The following is a 20,037-nucleotide window of genomic DNA, read 5'->3' as shown; positions in this document are numbered from 1 at the left end:
TTTGGCTCATACATTTAATTCAAATTTAATCTATGACACCATGAAAAAAATATTTATCTTACTAAGGTGAAACATATTAAGGACAAGTTTTTTATTTTCTTTTTGTAGTTCCTCAACAGGAAATATTAAATAAACACTGCTAACTTTGAACTATATCAACACAACTCGTTAAGCTGCATTTCTATAAATAACTCTATATTGAACTTTTGGTATTTTAAATAAATCCAGTTACAGAAAATACAACTTGTCCTCTAATAGTATCTCTAGTGTCGTATATCAGATTTCTTTGACTGTAAGCCACAGAAACTCGTTTTGGGGAAATTAAGGAAAAATGGGAATTTGTTGAAAAAATATGGGGAAATTCAAAGAATTTTTAAAAGAGGCTGAAAAGTTACACTTAAAATAGGTAGGTATATGGATTTATCATCCCATCAAGATTACTCACAATGAGTGAAAGGCAATTGCCCAAAAAGAAATTGAATTGCTAATAGGAAAGGAAGAAATATGCTGAGAAGGGAGATGTGAAGAGCAGTACACGTAACTTACTGTAATCACTCCAGAAATAGTCCTGTAATCTAATATGTGCACTGCATCTGAAATTCTCTACAGTAAAAGGCAAATGAGATAACACTGCTGCAAGCATCCTATCTTCTAACATCGTTAGAAAAATCTGATTTGGGTTCTATATCCAAAGTATTCTAAACATTTTCAAGGCCCATAAAACCAATCTCCAAAGGACAGTTATCAATTTTAGTGCAGTTTAAATGTCCACAGCTGTTCCGACAATATCTGAATTTTATAAAACAATGAATTGTGTGAGTGGTAATCACTACAGTAGGTCTGTTCCAAGAATACGTGGTTCTCACAGTTTAGGTCAATGATGCTATTACAGTATGAAAGGAACTGTCCTTCTTTTAGCAAAGATCAGTGCTCTCCAATTACTCTTTTTGTGTTATGAAAGGCCTGAAACAAAGCTTTACAGACTGGTTCTGATTAGCTGAAAATGATAAATACAGAGTGAGATGGGATTGAGAACAGGATCTGCCTATCCTACGTCTAAGCCAGAGGCAATAAAATAAGTGGTTGTAAGTTTTTCTGCATTAGGTAAGTTTCTATAAGCAAGGAACCTCTGTCTGGCACAGAATAATAGCCTGTGAATTTTGTTGTAACCCACAACTCAGTCCTTTGTTCCATTCTCTCTCTGTACTCCCTTCCTTCATGATCTCAGCTGAACTCATGGTTTTCGGTATCATCAACTATTCCCAATTTAACATTTTTTAGCCAGTCAGCCCCAAACAGTACAGACCTCTCTCCACTAAACTCCAATTGCTTTTCAACATCTCCTCTAAGACGTCTAAAAGATATCTCAAACATAACATGCCAAACCCAAACTGATCTGCCTCCTAAAGTCTCCCTCATATCCATTGATGACAACTCTATCTTAATCTAAGGTCAAAAAGTCTTAAAGTCAATTTTAGTGTAGTTTAAATGTCTCTTTTCTTTCTCCCTTTATTAAATTTCTAAAGGAAAATGTAAGTTATGCTGTGTACTTATACACACTATACTAAAGTAACTATGTCCTAATATGTTACATGACTAACCCTGAGAAAAATAATTTATGATAAAATATTCATGGATCTGAGATAGAAGATTTCCTATTTTTCTAAAACAAAATCATCAAGTTTCTACAACTTGAAAAGTGCCATGGAGTCTTAAGTGCGTGCTTTGGTAGTCAATACTGCCACCCGATGGCAAATACTAAACTCTAAAACCAAAGGACGGAAAGAAAATACCTGACCAGACTGTTCAATTCAAATGCTCACCTCAATATGTAAAATGTCTTATTTAGCAAGTAAATTTCATAATTTATTGGAGTACTCGTCTACTGAAACATCTGTACCTGAATGTCCACATAACACTAAACAGGCAAACTAAACCTTTCTAATTCATTCATTTAAGAAAAAAAAGAATTTGAGTGCCTACTATACAACAGGCACTAGAGAAGATGCTGAGGATATAAAGATGATCAAAACATAATTATTCTTAACTTCATGGAGTTTACATTCCAGTAGGAAAGATAATCAAAGAATCACACCAGCGTAACTGTGGTGGATGCTACAAATTGAAAGGATTCAGTGCTAGGAAAGCGTCTAATGGAGGACCTGCCCCGAGAATGCTGAGGGTGAAGGAGAAGTGCAGAAATAAGAAAGGCCTTGAGATATTTAGGGACAAAGAACACGCAAGGAACCGAAATAAATCCAAACAAAGTGTAACTAAATTTAAAGAATCAGAAACACTATAGAAAACTACAAATTACCTGACATACACATTAAGATGCTATCTTTTAATCAATAATCTCAAAGGCTGAAAACATCCAACTTCAATCCTTACCTGAGAACTACGACTGGACTGAAAAGGAATACTGAACATTCATAAAGAATTAGAGGACTAAATGACAGCATTGAACAGGATATGCCGGAACAGGAAAGGACCGGGGACGATTTTCCAATGTCCAAGTAATGATCTTTCATACAAAACCTGATAATCTGTTTTTCAACTCCATAGAATTGGGGGAGGGAATGTTCTGTGGTAATAAATTGAGAATTGTACCCTGAAGCCTGCTGGTTTATCTTTTCCACCTGTCGACTACTACCATCTATTCCACATCACAAAGTTTTTCTGAGCAGACACGAGAGAACTGTTCAACACATTCCTCGTCAATTATGGCAACAATCTATACTTTAAAATATTTTATTTGTATTTTTTCCTTTATTTAGAAGACTCTAATCATCTGAACCCCCTTCCTTGTTTAGGAAAATCTCTAACTGTGTGGATTTTGTTCAGAAACAAAATCTATTCCCACACAATTCAGAAGGTAGGGGTAAGACCTAAATTTAGCCAAGTAGATATTACCGAGCAGGCCTTCAAACCTTCGTAAGTGATAACAAAGATGTGGGGAGAGTTTAGAACTTCTCTACCCAAGCCTACAGCATGCCGAATCCACAGCAAGGACACAGGGGTGGTGCCCCAGGATCCAGTGGCAGCAACAGGAATATCCTAATCAAACTTTTCTGTGGCTATATCTGTGCTGGGAACCAACCCACTAGCCTTCCGTTACACCTATCCCTTTGCAACCAAGGTTTTACAGCCTTCCCATCACCTTTGTGAGCTACCCAATGTCCTTTTGTATTAGTCAGAGTACAGGTTAAGACAACCAAAAGTAAGTTGCTTAAATAAGCTAAAAGTTCATTATTTTCTCATAAAACACATTCTACAGGCAAATATGCAAGTGTTACCACAGTTGCTGCCATTTACCAGCCATTGTAAAAGATCTCAGTGATGTAAAATTCCCACACAGCATTTCTACTCATATCCTACTGACCTAATACAGTATAATAACCATGCTAGATACAAAGAAGGCTGAGGAATATGGTATGCAGCTGAAGACCATGTGCTTGAGAGCTACAAACTCAGTGAATTCTATCACCAAAAAGAAGGCAAGAACAAATCCTGGGAGGCAGAGATCCCTGACATAGTTCCCAATAACTGCCTTTTCTGCTCAGGGAAGCCAGAACTGTGTCTGTTGCTTACAATCAAACCAAAGACTTCCAGTGGTTCTGATTGTCTAAAGTTATGTAAGAGAGAAACCTTGAGCCACTCTGATTAGGGAGTTGATTGGGGGCAGGGGTTGGGGGAAAACACATAGCTACTTGAAGCTTTGCTTCCTTAAATACAAAATTAGGGATCAGATCTGAGGCTCAAAGAAACCAGACTATACATCATCTGTCTTGAAAGAAGCACAATATCCATTTCACCAAATACTACCCATAAAATATTCATCAGAGATAAATTAATTACTAAGAAGCAGTAATGGTATACAAATGTCTAGTTTCTATGTAATATTTTATAATTTATAAAGCACTTTCACATTATTCTCATTTTAAAAAACGTGTACATGTATACACGTGTATGTGTTAATATATATATAAAAACTTCATATTATCACTTTGCTTTAAAAGTAAACATACCCAGTATTTGTTCCCTATGTCCACTTTCTTTTAGACATTTAAGAGTCAAGTCCTGACAAGAATAATAAAATGTGAAATGCCAATAAACAGAGCCAGAAAAACAACAGATAACGTTTTCAACCAGATATATATTACAAAACACCCAGAAAATAAAGTATTTTAAAGATGGAAGAAAAGAACAAAGAAAGGACAGAGATGTTCATAGAGAATATTTTACAAATATATTTCTCATTTGCTTTTAAGACTGTTGAGATGAGCTGGGGACTAACAGCAGATGAAGACAAGTTAGAAAAAAAAACCTTGCATATAAGCTATACTTCTATTTCTCAGGCCTTAGCTTAAATATATTCTTGATGTATTTAATAGTCTCTTCAGAGAAAAGGACATTATTTTAGATTCAAGACTGAAATGGAAAAAAAAAAAAAAGATACCTCAAGGCACTTTTTAAGGGAAGAAAGGCCATGAATTATTAAAATAGCCACTCAACAAAATACATCCTATAATTAAAAACACTGAGAAATTTGTATCTGTCATAATCATAATAGGGAATCAAATGCAACTCAATAATCACTGATATTTCATATGGTTGGAGTAACTAATTTTTTAATGAAATAACATGTGTTAGGGATGGGCATAATTTATGGAAAGCCTAAAATAACTGCTCCAAATAACTACTCAGCACACTCAGCAACATTTGTTTAATTTGTCTGAGGAAAGTTAAATATGAGGAGCACACTCTCCTTGGTTTTTACCTGGGTCTGATAGGAACTACTGCTACGACTGCTACACGTGGTCATGTAACTTTAGATTATGTATTTCTTGAGTCAAATTTCCCCCATCAACAGGATTAATACACAGGATTCTCAATGTGTAAAAATAAGTTGCACAAAGCAAGCTCTCGGTAGGTAAGTACTGTAGTTGGCCAAAGAGTTCACTGGGATTCTTCTGTAACATCGCAAGGGAAAAACCCAAATGAATGCTTTGGCCAGCCCAATCTATAAATATATTTTATACAGACCCTATATAATAGTAAGATTTATGATTTTATACCCAAATACTTAAAGCTAAAACTTGTCAATATACTCTAAATTTAATATTTAATAATACATGTTGATAAAAATTATTTAGAAATTCTTCCCTAATTCTTACTGCTTTTGCCACAGGCAACTGAAAAACTTTTTAAAATATTCTATGTTCTTTTAAAAATAGCCACAAGAGGTCAGTCTTTACTAAGAAAGAAGTTTAATATAGTCCAGTACCTTCCAAGATAAGCATCTATTTTTACAACATGCTATTTATGTTACCCATTATAAATCAAATTTTGATGTACCAGGTGTTAATTTTAGCCAAGCCACCAAATCTTTGGGAACCCATCAAAAAATTAAAGAAAATCAATAATCATACATCTACAATTTAAAGAGTTTCATTTATAAATTTATTTGATTCTCATAATAGCATGTAGACAAAATCTTTACTGATTTTGTGAAAAAAGTGAAAGTCGTTCAATCATGTCCAACTCTTTACGACCCCATGGACTACACACCACCAGGCTCCTCTATCCATGAGACTTCCCAGGCAAGAATATTGGAGTGGATAACCATTCCCTTCACCAAGGGATCTTCCCCACCCAGGGATGGAACCTGGGTCTCCTGCATTGCAGGTAGATTCTTTACCATCTGAGTCACCTGGGAAGCCTTTTGAAGAAGCAAATTATTAAGACGTTGACTACTACTGAAATTCTAAAAATGAATCTATGAGATTTGGGTGTGCAAACTACAGCAAATGAGTGTAGATATTATTTGTATTAATATATTAGCTATGTGACTACATGTTTCAAAAGCCACTTACCTTGCCAACTATCATTGCAGACACACAACTTTTCTCCTGTTAGGTCACAGTAACCGTGATCTGGACTGCCGCAATTGGCTTTACAGTAGGGGATATCACAAGCTTCACCCTTCCAGTATTTATCACATTCACAATACACTTGACTTGAAACAGAGACACTAGTTGTACACTTCCCATGACCAGAGCAATTGTTAGGACAAGAATTGATTCTGTAAAATATAATTCATATATATTCAAATTCAAGATGATTAGAAAAATAATCTGGGCTGGTATTTTGTTAAATTTATAAATGTTATATGTGTCCATGTGTTTCATTTAACACATTTTACAATGTGACTTCAATTCTTTACTCTGTACTTTTTTACCCCTAAGGCGATTCAGGTATACATATCTTCAACTGGCCTCAGTCCATTCAATGAATTTACTCTGCTACCAAGACTACACACTCAACGTCTGCAGGATCTATACAGTTCCAAGCACAATGTTTGGTAAATATTCAAGTACTCAAATGTTTTATAGGATATGAGTACACTTTATAGGTAAAAAATAAGGTCATGAATACATGAAACAGTAAGAGAAGGCAAAACATAAACTGGTTGCTGCTAAGCTAAGTCACTTCAGTCGTGTCCGACTCTGTGCGACCCCATAGATGGCAGCCCACCAGGCTCCCCCATCCCTGGGATTCTCCAGGCAAGAATACTGGAGTGGGTTACCATTTCCTTCTCCAATGCATGAAAGTGAAAGTGAAAGTGAAGTCGCTCAGTCATGTCCGACTCTTCGGGACCCCATGGACTGCAGCCTACAAGGCTCCTCTGTCCATGGGAGTTTCCGGGTAGGAGCACTGGAGCGGGTGCCATCGCCACATGACACTTAAATAGCATGCTATCACCTAAACACTGTTGTGGAAATTAAAAGGTGTTTATCGGATTTTATTTTAAGGCTCCCTAACTGATTATATTTTACTATATATTTATTCTCCCTTGTGTACATGCTTGATATAAATAAACTCTATAATAAATTGCTGATTCAAGGATATTTAGGATGTCTTATTCCTCATGAAAAATCCTCGGTTATCATTTTCTACATTACTGAAGAAAACAAACAAACAAAAAAATGTATCAAATTCTTCTGTGGTCATTCCTAATGAAAACAACCAAAAGAATCTCTGGCTAATTCACTTCACCCTTGGACTTCTATAAAAATTTGCACAGAGAGTCAGACATAAGAAACACTCAAGAAATATTATTTTTCTAATTTTAAAGAGACAGTGGTATATAGCCACTTACCTTATCTCCTAAAAGCCTCAATTTTCTCATGTGTAAAATGGGGAAAATACTCACTTGACAGAACTGACGTGAAGAGAATTAAAGAATTTTACTGCATATACAGCATTCAGCACAGTTTCTGCAATAAGAAGGACTATGAAAATGTAGCTCTCTTCATTCTTCAGATTAGGTATAAAATACCTTGGAGCACAGAGGGGCAGATAACAGCTCTCTGCAATCCTGAACATTTGTGACTTAAAGTTACACTCGGTGTGTGTTTCTTTACTTAATCATTTCCCGAAGATTTTTAATTTTGTAATTAATTTTCAACCAAACCTAACTTGTTACCATGGTGCCTTGAAGCTTACAAATTATCCTAATACAAGCTTAGACAGGATTTGGGGGATCATATTATTAAAAATCTTATGTAACAGGAAGAGACGCTGTATATTTTGGAATTTAACACCCTAGCCGATTCCTGGTACATAAGACATTTATACAAACAAACAATAAACTCTTTTATGTCAAATTATAAGAATCATTATTACAATACGAATTTAAAAAAAAATACTTACGAGTAAAAAATGTTGAAACCAGTTAGATTATATGCAGCATCACTAAAAAAATGTAACAGTGCATAGCCAGATGTTGTAACAACTTCAGGCACAGTTTCATTTCCCCGTATTTCAGGAACTATCAAACCACTGTTAAGAGAGCAAAGTTGAACATTGTGTATATTAATGTACGTATGACTGTTAATCACATAAGACTTATTCAAAATATTCTTTTCACAATCATTAACTATCTATTATATATTACAATGCACAACAAGAAGAATAAATCTAAAATGAGTTCCCAGTCATTTCTCACCAATGAGCTCTACTGCTGCTGCTGACGACAGAAAACATCTACTCTCAGGTCACCATACTCCTTTCTCTCTTCTCAACACTAGACTGTAATTTCTGCCCTTTGCCCTGTTGTCCATTCTCTCATAAGACCACAGGGTGCTCTTTTACTTAAGTTCTATGTAAACCTTCATTTAAAGATACCTTGGGAAAGAACTGTTGTTGCTAAGCTGCTAAGTCATGTCTGACTCTTTGGAACCCCATGGACTGTAGCCCACCAGGCCCCCTGTCCATGGGACTTCCCAGGCAAGAATACTAGAGCAGGTTGCCATTTCCTTCTCCAGGGGATCTTTCCGATCCAGATATCAATCCGCATCTACTGCATTGTAAGGCAGATTTCTTCACCACTGAGCCACCTGGGAAGAACTAATATGGTTAAAATGTCCATTCCTACCCAAAGCAATACTACCTTTATTTTCTTGGGCTCCAAAATCACTGCAGATGGTGACTGCAGCCATGAAGTTAAAAGGCGCTTGCTTGCTCCTTGGAAGAAAAGCTATGAGAAACCTAGATAGCATATTAAAAAGCAGAGACATTACTTTGTCAACAAAGATCAATCTGGTCAAAACTGGTTTTTTCAACAGTCGTGTATGGATGTGAGAGTTGGACCATAAAGAAAACTGGGTGCTGAAGAATTGATGCTTTTGAACTGTGGTGTGGAGAAGACTCTTGAGAGTCCCTTGGACTGCAAGAAGAGCCAACCAGTCCATCCTAAAGGAAATCAGTCCTGAATATTCATTGGAAGGACTGATGCTGAAGCTGAAACTCCCTCCAATGCTCTGGCCACCTGATGCAAAGAACAGACTCATTGAAAAAGACCCTGATGCTGGGAAAGATTGAAGGCAGGAGAAGGGGACGACAAAGGATGAGACGGTTGGGTGGCATCACCAACTCAATAGACATGGGTTTGAGCAAACTCCAGGAGTTGGTGATGGACGGAGAAGCCTGGCGTGCTGCAGTCCATGGGGTCACAAAGAGTCAGACATGACTAAATGACTGAACTGAACTGAACACAAAGCAATCTACAGATTCAATGGAATCCTTAGCAAAACACCCATGACATTGTTCATGGAACTAGAACAAATAATCCTAAAATTTGTATGAAACCACAAAAGATCTTGAATAGCCAAAACAATCTTGATAGAAAAAAAAAAAAAAAGAACAAAGCTGGAGGCATCCTGCTCCATGACTTTTGGCTATAATACAAAGATACAGGAATCAAAACAGAATAGTTTTAGCATAAAAAAGACAAAAAGATCAATGGAACAGAATAGAAAGCTCAGAAATAAACCCACACACTTATGGTCAATTAATCAATGTCAAAGGAGGCAAGAATATACAATGGAGAAAAGCTGGTCTCTTCAACAAGTACTGCTGGGAAAACTAGATGGTTATATGCAAAACAATGAGATTAGAACATGCCCTCACACCATACAAAAATAAACTCAAGATGGATTAAAGACCTAAATATAAGACCAGAAACCATACTACTCCTGGAAGAAAACATAGGCAGGATACCCTTTGACATAGTTGTCGGATTATTTGGGGGGATGTGCCCCCTCAGGAAAGGGAGACAAAAGCAAAAATAAACAAATGGGACCCAATCAAACTTAAAAGTTTTTGCACAGCAAAGGAAACCATCTGCAAAATAAAAAGACAACCTACTGAAAGGGAGAAGATATTTCCAAATGATGTCTGATAAGGGGTTAATGTCCTAAATATAGAAAGAGCTCATAGAACTAAATATCAAATTTTCTAAAAAAAGTTTTTTTTTACCTGATTGCGAAGACATGCATAGACATTTTTCCAAAGAAGACATAGATGTACAACAGGCACATGAAAAGATGCTAAACATTACTAATCATTAGAGAAATGCAAATCAAAACCACAATGAACCACCACCTCACACCTGTCAGAATGGCTATCATCAAAAAGAGGACATAACAAATGTTAGAGAGGATGTGAAGAAAAGGGAACTCTTGTACTCTTCATGGGAACGTAAATTGATGCAGCCACTACGGAAAACAGTATAAAAGTTTCTCAAAAAATTAAAAACAGAATACTGTATGACCCAGCAATTCTACTCTGGGATATATCTAAAGAAAATGAAAACACTAATCCAAAACGGTATATGTATTCCAAAGTTCTTAGCAGCATTATTTCAAAGTCAAGATACGGAGGCAACCTAAGTGTCTACCAAGAAATGAATGGATAAAGAAGATGTGGCACGCACACACACACACACACACACAATGGAATATTACTTAGCCATAAAGAGAATGAAATTTTGCCATTTGCAACAACATGGATGAACCCGAAGGGTATTTTGCTTAGTGAAGTAACTCAGAGAAAGACAAATAAATGCTGTATGTTTTCACTTACATGTGAAATTTAAAAAAAATAAAATAAAACAAACAAATGAATAAAACAAAACCGAAACAGACTCACAGACACAGGGAGCAAACCAATGGTTGCCAGTGGGGAGAGGGGTGGTGGAGGGAACAAGATAGGGGAAGAGGCTTAAGGGGTACAAAGTACTAGGTATACATGAATAAGATACAAGGACATAACATGCAGCACAGAGAATATAGCCAATATTTGATAAGAACTTTAAACAGAATATAATCTATAAAAATATCAAATCACTATGTTGCATATCAGAAACTAGTATAATATTGTAAAGCAACTATACTTCAATTAGATAGATAAAATAAAACCACCTTGGTACTCTCTAACAAGTGACCTTATAGCGTTACTCTTCCCCACTGGTTGCAAATTCTCATGAAGCTAGACAGAACACTTCATCCGATCAGCTAAGTGATTACAATGATATTCCAGTTAAAGTTGCACATCTGCAATTCACTAACCTAGTTTTAGATTATCTTAACATACATACTTTTTATAATTCTTTAGCATTTTGCATACTCATGCAAATCACATCAATATATAATTATTCCAAAAGACAACAAACACAAAAGAAAATGAAGTTTGTTGGGGAAAAATATAACTGTGTAAAAGCAGGAGTTCTGTATTAATAACTGGTATTTCTGCCTTTTTAAGCATTCTTGTTCACAGGGGAAAATTACATATCTTCATTTACTTATACCATACTATCCTCTCTAAATCTAAGAAAACATATAAGAAAAAAAAAGCTGCTAACAACAAATTACATTACTCAAAGTATCCGATTCCTTTAGACACTGTTAAACTTATGTTTAGGTACCAACAGGTACTGAAGTCCCTCATTCAGATTGTATTTGACAGAACAAAATGAAATATTATAGTCAAGTAATTTATTTTGTAAACACATTTTGAAAAGCAAACAAATTAAAAAGTAAACAACCCCTGATGTTTTAACAATTATTATAACATTTACTAGCTTCTGTTTGTGAAGGAACAAAAGATTTTAAAAGCAGACTGTCAACAGAATTAATTTCTGTAAGACCAGTTTTAGTTACACATATATAATTTTCACTGTAGTGAGATTACATCACATGAATACATTGCTAAAAATAATATTCCAGATCTTTTTAACAGATATGATTAAATGCTCTGAAACAGATGAAAAGAGCAGATTTGTTTGCTTGGCTGTTTGTTTGTGTTTTAAAAACAATAAATGAAAGAAGATTCCCACTTCCCACATAACATACCTATTTGGACCAACCAACCTTCTCACTGAAGTCAACTAGAAAAGGAACTGGCCTCACCATTTCTCCATACAGGCATTCACTAATTTCAAAGTTAGAGGTCAGGTTCAAAGGGCTAAGAAACTGGACTGTTTCACAGAGCTAGGAAACCACAGAGTAGAACACAGAACCCCTCTGACCTGAGACCCCAAAGACTAGGAGTAAAAGTGAACCCATAAAAGACAGGACCTTCAGAAACGACAGCGTGGCTGTGAATCACCTCAACACCTGATTTAGAATCCAGCTGGCTGTGAATTTCTAGTGTCCCCGGCATTCTCCGGGAATACAACAAATTCCTAGGCCTCAAATTATTATTACTAATGATTTTACAATCAAGGTGTCCGGCACATGATTGTCCAGCACACAATAAAAAAAATAACACATCTCCATTCCAATCCATCTCCATATTATAAAATGGAGAATTATATATAGTTCTATCTTGCCTACAGAATAAAGTCAATTTCTTTAGTGTGGTAAGAAGAAAGCAATGTTACAGTGATCTGCTGCTGCTGCTGCTTCTAAGTCACTTCAGTCGTGTCTGACTCTGTGCGACCCCATGGACAGCAGCCCACTAGGCTGCTCTGTCCCTGGGATTCTCCAGGCAAGAACACTGGAGTGGGTTGCCTTCTCCAATGCATGAAAGTGAAAAGTGAAAGTGAAGTCGCTTAGTTGTGCCTGATTCTTAGCGACCCCATGGACTGCAGCCTACCAGGCTCCTTCATCCATGGGATTCTCCAGGCAAGAGTACTGGAGTGGGGTGCCATTGCCTTCTTCAGTTACAGTGATCAAGGGACAATAAAACCAGGCTTATATTCTGATTCCACTGCTTACAAGTTAAGCAACTCTGAGCCACTCACAGAATCTCTCTGTGCCTCAATTCTCCATTTACAAAATAGCAATAATACCTACCTGAAAGGTTACTGTGAGGAGTCAATGACTTGATGTATATATAAAGGACTTGATGTATATATAAATGCTACCTGGCACATGAGCATGCAGGAGATGCTACTGATTACCATTTATAGAGTACTCGGGCTCCCACCTATCCCTTCATATTTCCTATGATCAAGCTACTCATCACTACTTACTACTGTCCCAAAATATAATGTTCTTTAGGGTGTATATGCCACTATGAACAAAGCTAGTGGAGGTGGAATTCCAGTTGAGCTATTTCAAATCCTAAAAGATGATGCTGTGAAAGTGCTGCACTCAGCAGGCCAGCAAATTTGGAAAACTCAGCAGTGGCCATAGGACTGGAAAAGGTCAGTTTTCATTCCAATCCCAAAGAAAAGCAATGCCAAAGAATGTTCAAACTACCGCACAGTTGCATTCATCTCACACGCTAGCAAAGTAACGCTCAAAATCCTCCAAGCCAGGCTTCAACAGTATGTAAACCGTAAACTTCCATTGGTTCAAGCTGGATTTAAAAAACGCAGAGGAACCAGAGATCAAGTTGCCAACATCCATTGGGTCAACGAAAAAGCAAGAGTTCCAGAAAAACACCTACTTTTGCTTTATTGATTAGGCCAAAGCCTTTGACTGTGTGAATCACAACAAATTGTGGAAAATTCTTAAAAAGATGGGAATACCAGACCACCAGACCTGCCTTCTGAGAAATCTGTATGCAGGTCAAGAAGCAACAGCTAGAACTGGACATGGAACAACAGACTGGTCCCAAATTGAGAAACCAGTATGTCAATGCTGATTATTGTCACCCTGCTTATTTAACTTATATGCAGAGTACATCGTGCGAAATGCTGGGCTGGATGAAGCACAAGCTGGAATCAAGGTTGCCAGGAGAAATATCAATAACCTCAGATACGCAAATGACACCACCCTTATGGCAGAAAGCGAAGAACAACTTAGGAGCCTCTTGATGAAAGTGAAAGAGAAGAGTGAAAAAGTTGGCTTAAAACTCAACATTCAAAAACTAAGATTGTGGCATCTGGTCGCATCACTTCATGACAAACAGATGGGGAGACAATGGAAACAGTGAGAGACTATTTTGGGGGGCTCCAAAATCACTGCAGATGGTGACTGCAGCTATGAAGTTAAAAGACACTTGCTCCTTGGAAGAAAAGCTATGACAAACCTAGATAGCATATTAAAAAGCAGAGACATTACTTTGCCAACAAAGGTCCATCTAATCAAAGCTATGGTTTTTTCAGTAGCCACGTATGGATGTGAGAGTTGGACTATCAAGAGAGCTGAGTGCAGAAGAATTGATGCTTTTGAACTGTGGTGTTGGAGAAGACTCTTGAGAGTCCCTTGGACTGCAAGGAAATCCAACCAGTCCATCCTAAAGGAAATCAGTCCTGGGTGTTCACTGGAAGGACTGATGCTGAAGCTGAAACTGTAATACTTTGGCCACCTGATGCAAAGAACTGACTCATTTGAAAAGACCTTGATGCTGGAAAAGATTAAAGGCAGGTGGAGAAGGGGACCACACAGGATGAGATGGTTGGATGGCATCAGCAACTCGATGCACGTGAGTTTGAATAAGCTCCAGGAATTGGTGATGGACAGGGAAGTCTGCCATGCTGCAGTCCATGGGGTCACAAAGAGTCGGACACAACTAAGCAACAGGACTGACCTGAACTGTGTTTTTCTCCATCTAGGATGTCCTATCTAATCCCCACACTTTGTCTTCACTCTTCTACTGACAATGAAAGACACCATGAAAAATTAGCTACTTCTGAAATCATATAGCACTCTTTTCAGAACCTGATTACAACACTTGTTACATGTAAACAGTCTGTTTACATGTCACTCTCAGGGCACATCGACTGTGTGGTGATACAGCCTCCAAAACCTTGGCATTTCCCAACTGACAAGAATGTCTCTATTATTTACTGTGGGCTCACAGTTTATGCTAGAGGTGACTCAGGATAGGAGCTGCCCACAACAGAAAGACCAACCAAGTGACTGATTAAAGTCTTGGAGCTCTAAGCCACAAGAAATTCACCTGACTTCCAGAGTCAGAATGGGGGTGGAGACTGAGTTTGACCATGTGGTCAATGAGTCAATCAATCATACGAAACACAATTCCCAATTAACTCTATACACCTAAAACTCAGGAGAGCATCCTAATACACACTGATACATTGGGAGGATAACATCTGTCCTAGGGACACAGAGTGCTTCCCTGGTGGCTCAGCTGGTAAAGAATCCACCTGCAAGGTAGGAGACTCCAGTTAAGATTCCTGGGCCGGAAACTTCCCCTGAAGAAGGTACAGGCTGCCTAACTCCAGTATTCTTGGGCTTCTGTGGTCGTTCAGATAGTAAAGAATCCGTCTGCAATGTAGGAGACCTGGGTTCAATCCCTGAGTTGGGAAGATCCCCTTGAGGAGGAAATGGCAACCCATTCCACTGATCTTGCCTGGAGAATCCCATGGACAGAGAAGCCTGGTAGGCTACAACCCATGGGGTCACAAAGAGCCAGACACAACTGAATGACCAAGCACACATAAGGACACAGAAGCTTTGTCTGTGATGCCCCCAGATCTCACCCTATGTGTCTCATTTGACTGGTCCTGATTTTTATAATTTGGAATAAAACTATAATCATAAGTACAGTGCTTTCCTGAGTTCTGTGAGTTATCTAGTTAACGACTGAACCTGAGAGGGTTACGGCACCTCTCAACTTGTAACCAGCTGGTCCAGAAGTGCAGGTGGCCTGGGCACCCCTGAACTTGCAGCTGGTGTCTGAAGTGAGGGCAGTTTTGGGGAGGGCTGTGCACTTAACCTGTGAAGTCTGACCCAGCTTCAGGTAGCTGTGTCTGCAGTAACCTGTACCTTACTCCTTACTGCATCCTCCAGGCTTATGGTAGTCTCTGGAACTGGGTAGGTTATCAAAACGTTTATTGAACAATAAATACTCATACAACTCATTCTTAGTAAAGTAAAGTACAAACAGTATAAGCTTTAAGTCCTAATCCTGGCTCTACCATCTATCAGAAGTCAGACTCGATTTTTCTGGGGCTCAATTCTCTCAACAATAAATGGGGTTAACAGCACTTCTACAGTGTCCTTATGAGGACGTGATGACATTTAAACTGCCTGATACAGTGCTGAGGATCAAGTGGATATTTAATAAACATGAACTTTCTATCTCCCTCAGGATAGCTAACAGAAACACTTGCTAATGAAAAGTCACTGGTTCCACCTTCACGGTCATACTAAATCCCATCCTGCTAATTATCTAACAAAAGTTTCCTTTAGTATCAAAGAAATGGTTGGTAAGAGCATTAATGAATCACTGTTAATTAACAGAAAGTCATCACAGCTACTAGAAACACAAATAAAAAGCCACACATCTAAATGATGGGCAGCAAATGTAGACCAAGCTAGAGAAATGAAAAGTTATATCTAAATTGCAACAAATAAATGTATGAACCTAGGATCTTATCTAACTATCGAAATGTAATTATTCACAAAGCTCTGCTCCATTTTCCATCTACTATTCTTAGATGAAGGGTTACTCAAGAATACCCTTTATATAACTTTCAAACAACTCAAAAATTAAGTTCTATAAGTATCTTGAGCAATCGCAATGTCAGAGTGTGTCTAAGGTCCGAAGGAGTCACTTTAAAACAGTCATTCCAAAATACAATTCCTTGGTTGTCCAAAAAAATAATAATTTACATTCCTGTTAAAACAGGATAATGACAACATAAATAGTACAAAGAAAAGTAAAATAAAAAGTTAAAGGGAACAGTAAGCTTTTACCCATATATAAATTTTTAACAATGACAGAGCATATCAAAGATACTGGGGTAGGGCATCCTTAGTGGCTCAGTGGTAAAGAATCTGCCTGCCAATGCAGGAGACTTGGGTTCGATGCCTGGTCGGGGAAGATCCCACATGCCCTGGGGCAACGAAGCCCAGGCACCCCAACTACTGAGTCTGTGCTTGAGAGCCCAGGAACCGAAAGTACTGAGCCATGAGCTGCCGCTGCTGAAGCCTGTACACCCAAGAGCCCACACTCTGCAACATGAGAAGGCACCACAATGAGAAGCCCATGTACACAAACAGAGAGCAGCTTCACAGCAGTGAAGACCCAGCACAGACAAAAGAATCAATCAATAAAATTTTTTTTTTTAAAAGAGATACTGTGTAAACAACAGAAGTAAGGAATAGTGTAATGAATAACTCAACAATCATGCTAGTTAAATTGTACACAAAACCTATACTATATGCTCAAAATTTTTTCTAATATGTTTTCTTCTGTTCATAAAACATTTCATAATAATGTACATACACACATAAAAAAGATCTTTAAATTGATCCTGAAAATGCTGTGATTTAAAAATTTTTAAATTAAGTCTGACCATCTGACTAACAATAATATATTTTGAAGCAACCAAAATTTCCAAACTATGAGAACTAATACAAACACCTCTATTAAACCACTACATAAAATATAATGTAATCTTTTTTTACAGAATTTAAAATTTATAATTTCCCTAAAATTAAAAAAACTATAAAATACATGTCTATTCCCAGAGAAGGAAATGGCAACTCACTCCAGTATTCTTGCCTGGAAAATTCCATGGACAGAGGAGCCTGGCAGGCTACAGTCCATGGGGTCACAAAAAGACAAGACGGAGCAACTGAACACACACACTATATAATTGTGTGCTCATATATACATATATAATCATGTTATAAATTTAAACTAACACAGTATGTCAATTATATCTCAATAAAGCCAGAAAAAATAAATTTTAATTTTCTTAAAAAAAAAACACATCCATTAATTTCTTTGTCAGTTAGAACTCACATTAACCTATGCATATAGGCAGTTTTGAAAACATACACAAAGTTAAAAAAAAAAAAAAACACAAAAACATGACCCAACTATGCACTGTTGACAAGAAACTTATAATGTTTATAATGATATAGTTGAAAGTAAAAGGGTAAAAATACATACTATACAAACATTAATTAAAAACATTAAAAAATAAAAATATGAACTATGTATAGCAAGAATAAAGGATATTTATAAGTAAATCTATATTTCTGAGACAGTACTTATTTATCTTTGTTATATCAATGTTTACATTATTATACATACACCTAAGTTGACATAGTATCAACAATCTTATACCAGCTTTGAAATTTAACCACCAATGTCTATACTAAATTTATTTTTGAAATACAGATGAGTATATATTTAAAATTAATAAACTATACAGTTACTTTTCTACAACTGACTATAAGTTCACCAATTAAACAAAACTACTCACCTAAGTACAGCTATTAAAGGTGCATATATTGAATCTCCATCATAAACATACATATGATCCCAGCTACATTCTGTAGCAAAATGATTGAATCTTAATCTTAACACTGCATTTGGACTGAAAAAAATTAAAATATTTAAAAATTAATATGTAATATGTAAAGCATGATCTGAAGAAATCTTACAATATTTTATTAAAAATCTATTTACAGAAACTTAGCTATAAATCCCTAAGTCATCAGTATAAAAGATTGATAAGCAGTCATATGCAATTTGTAAAAAGACATACAACTTCAAAATCTATTAACCAGCCATAGGCATGCATCATCCTTTTCTAAAAATTTAATCGACAGGAAATGTTCTATGTCTTAATTAAGGTAGAGATACATAAACTGTAAACTTCATTGAAACTTTATTGACATGTACACTTAATATATATTCAAATTGTACTTAACTAAAGTTGATTTTTAAATTCAGCACTGAAGACTATTCGTATTTCTATCAACCTTTTACTACAGGTACTAATAAGGTCTTCAAATTTAATCAAAACATCTCAGTATAATACACTGCCATTTGTTAACAAATAAAGGAGACCATAGGTTCACAGGGAATTAATGACTCTGAAGTTTAAAAAAGCTTTTAAAGTAACAACAACAAATACCCAGTTTTCCAGACTCTTTAAAAATCATAAAACAGTAAAAAAATAACTAATATCAATTCATCTATGATTCATTCATATGTTTAAATAGATAAATTCAGTCACAACCCTAATTATTGAAAAATGCCTCTAAAACGACAATTAACTGTTTTACAAAATGTTCTTTTTTTAATACCCTTAGAACTAAAATGATGAACAGTATGAACAAATGGCATAATTCAGCATGGAATATTTTATACTTTCTATGGAGTCTTCAAATTCTAAAACAAGCTATTTAAAATAAGCCAAAAATGCATACTTTATTTAATGCCATAGTGACAGAACTTAAAAATAAAATATATGCAAAAATTAAACTACTGTCACAAGGGTACTGTAATTTATAGTAAACACGATATCTAAAATTTATAAATCCCATTTTAAAATATAATGAATAATGTTTTCCAACAATAAGCAACAGAATATGTAACTTTGAAGCTGTTATACCTTTATAATGTTTTATATTGCTAAGCATTTATCACTGCAGAATAAATTAATTTAACCCAAATTGTATACTTACTAGCCTTCAATTAGCCATGTACATTTAGTTTTATATTTATAGTTAATTGGACCATCTGTTAAATATCCAGAAGGTTCTGTTAACCTAGAAAACAAAACCACAAAAATGAATACCTATAATAGCATAAAACATTTAAAGACACTAATCCAAGCTTCCAAAAAGGAGAACTTGTTTACAACTTAAGAAAATTTTCAAACTGCCATTTATCTCTCTAAATCTCAAAAAAAACTTGTTTTTTTAATTTCTTTAAGTTTTTATATGATTGTTGCATTTTACAAACTGGAGAAACACGCTGAAAGACTGACATTATACAGATGGGTTCCATGCTGATGCAAAATGAATTCAGTAATACTTCCTCTGCACAAAAATTAGATGGAGGCAAAAGAAAGATCCAATGCATTTGAAAGATGCAGATCCATGGACCAGAGAAATAGTATATGTACCTAGCGCTTTGGGGGGAGGTTACACTGTTAGCTCTATTTGTTTTCATGCAGCAGGATTGCAAAGTAGATATCACCAGACTTTACTGAATTCAGCTACCTGTTTTTATATCATTTTCTTTTGCCTACTTTCTACCTAGTCCAAGAACTCAATTTTAAAAATAGGGTAAATCAAGGGGTTTTTAATTACCTCTATTTTAAACACAAAAAAGAAAAAGATAATTAGAAAAGCTTCAGATTTTCAGACTTTTAAAATATTTAAAGAATAACCCAGTTCTACTTCATGTTGTTCTTAGCTCCAGTCCATTTATTTTATAAAGAAAAGACAATGTTTTAAATAATTAAGACATCTTTCCATTTAGCCTTTATACATTTATATAGGCACACACATACACACAGGCTTCCCA

The 20,037-nt window shown here is 36.1% G+C and overlaps 1 protein-coding gene across 7 annotated transcripts in view; it reads right to left on the bottom strand.

Annotated features, from left to right (window-relative positions):
- Positions 1-20,037, bottom strand: part of ATRNL1 (attractin like 1) — an 802,849-nt gene that overhangs the window by 747,775 nt on the left and 35,037 nt on the right. For all 7 annotated transcript variants that reach the window (XM_061403577.1, XM_061403579.1, XM_061403580.1 and 4 more), the window contains exons 2-5: positions 19,191-19,274; positions 17,981-18,094; positions 7,717-7,845; positions 5,877-6,085 (exon numbers count right to left, since the gene is read on the bottom strand). In XM_061403577.1, the coding sequence (XP_061259561.1) occupies positions 5,877-6,085; positions 7,717-7,845; positions 17,981-18,094; positions 19,191-19,274 (536 nt within the window). The remainder of the gene's footprint in view (positions 1-5,876; positions 6,086-7,716; positions 7,846-17,980; positions 18,095-19,190; positions 19,275-20,037) is intronic.

Source organism: Bos javanicus, chromosome 26 (genome assembly GCF_032452875.1).
Source record: "Bos javanicus breed banteng chromosome 26, ARS-OSU_banteng_1.0, whole genome shotgun sequence".
In the NCBI taxonomy this organism is placed as follows: Eukaryota; Metazoa; Chordata; class Mammalia; order Artiodactyla; family Bovidae; genus Bos; species Bos javanicus.
The sequence above is the reverse complement of the archived record's forward strand: the minus strand, read 5'-3'. Positions and strand labels throughout refer to the sequence as shown.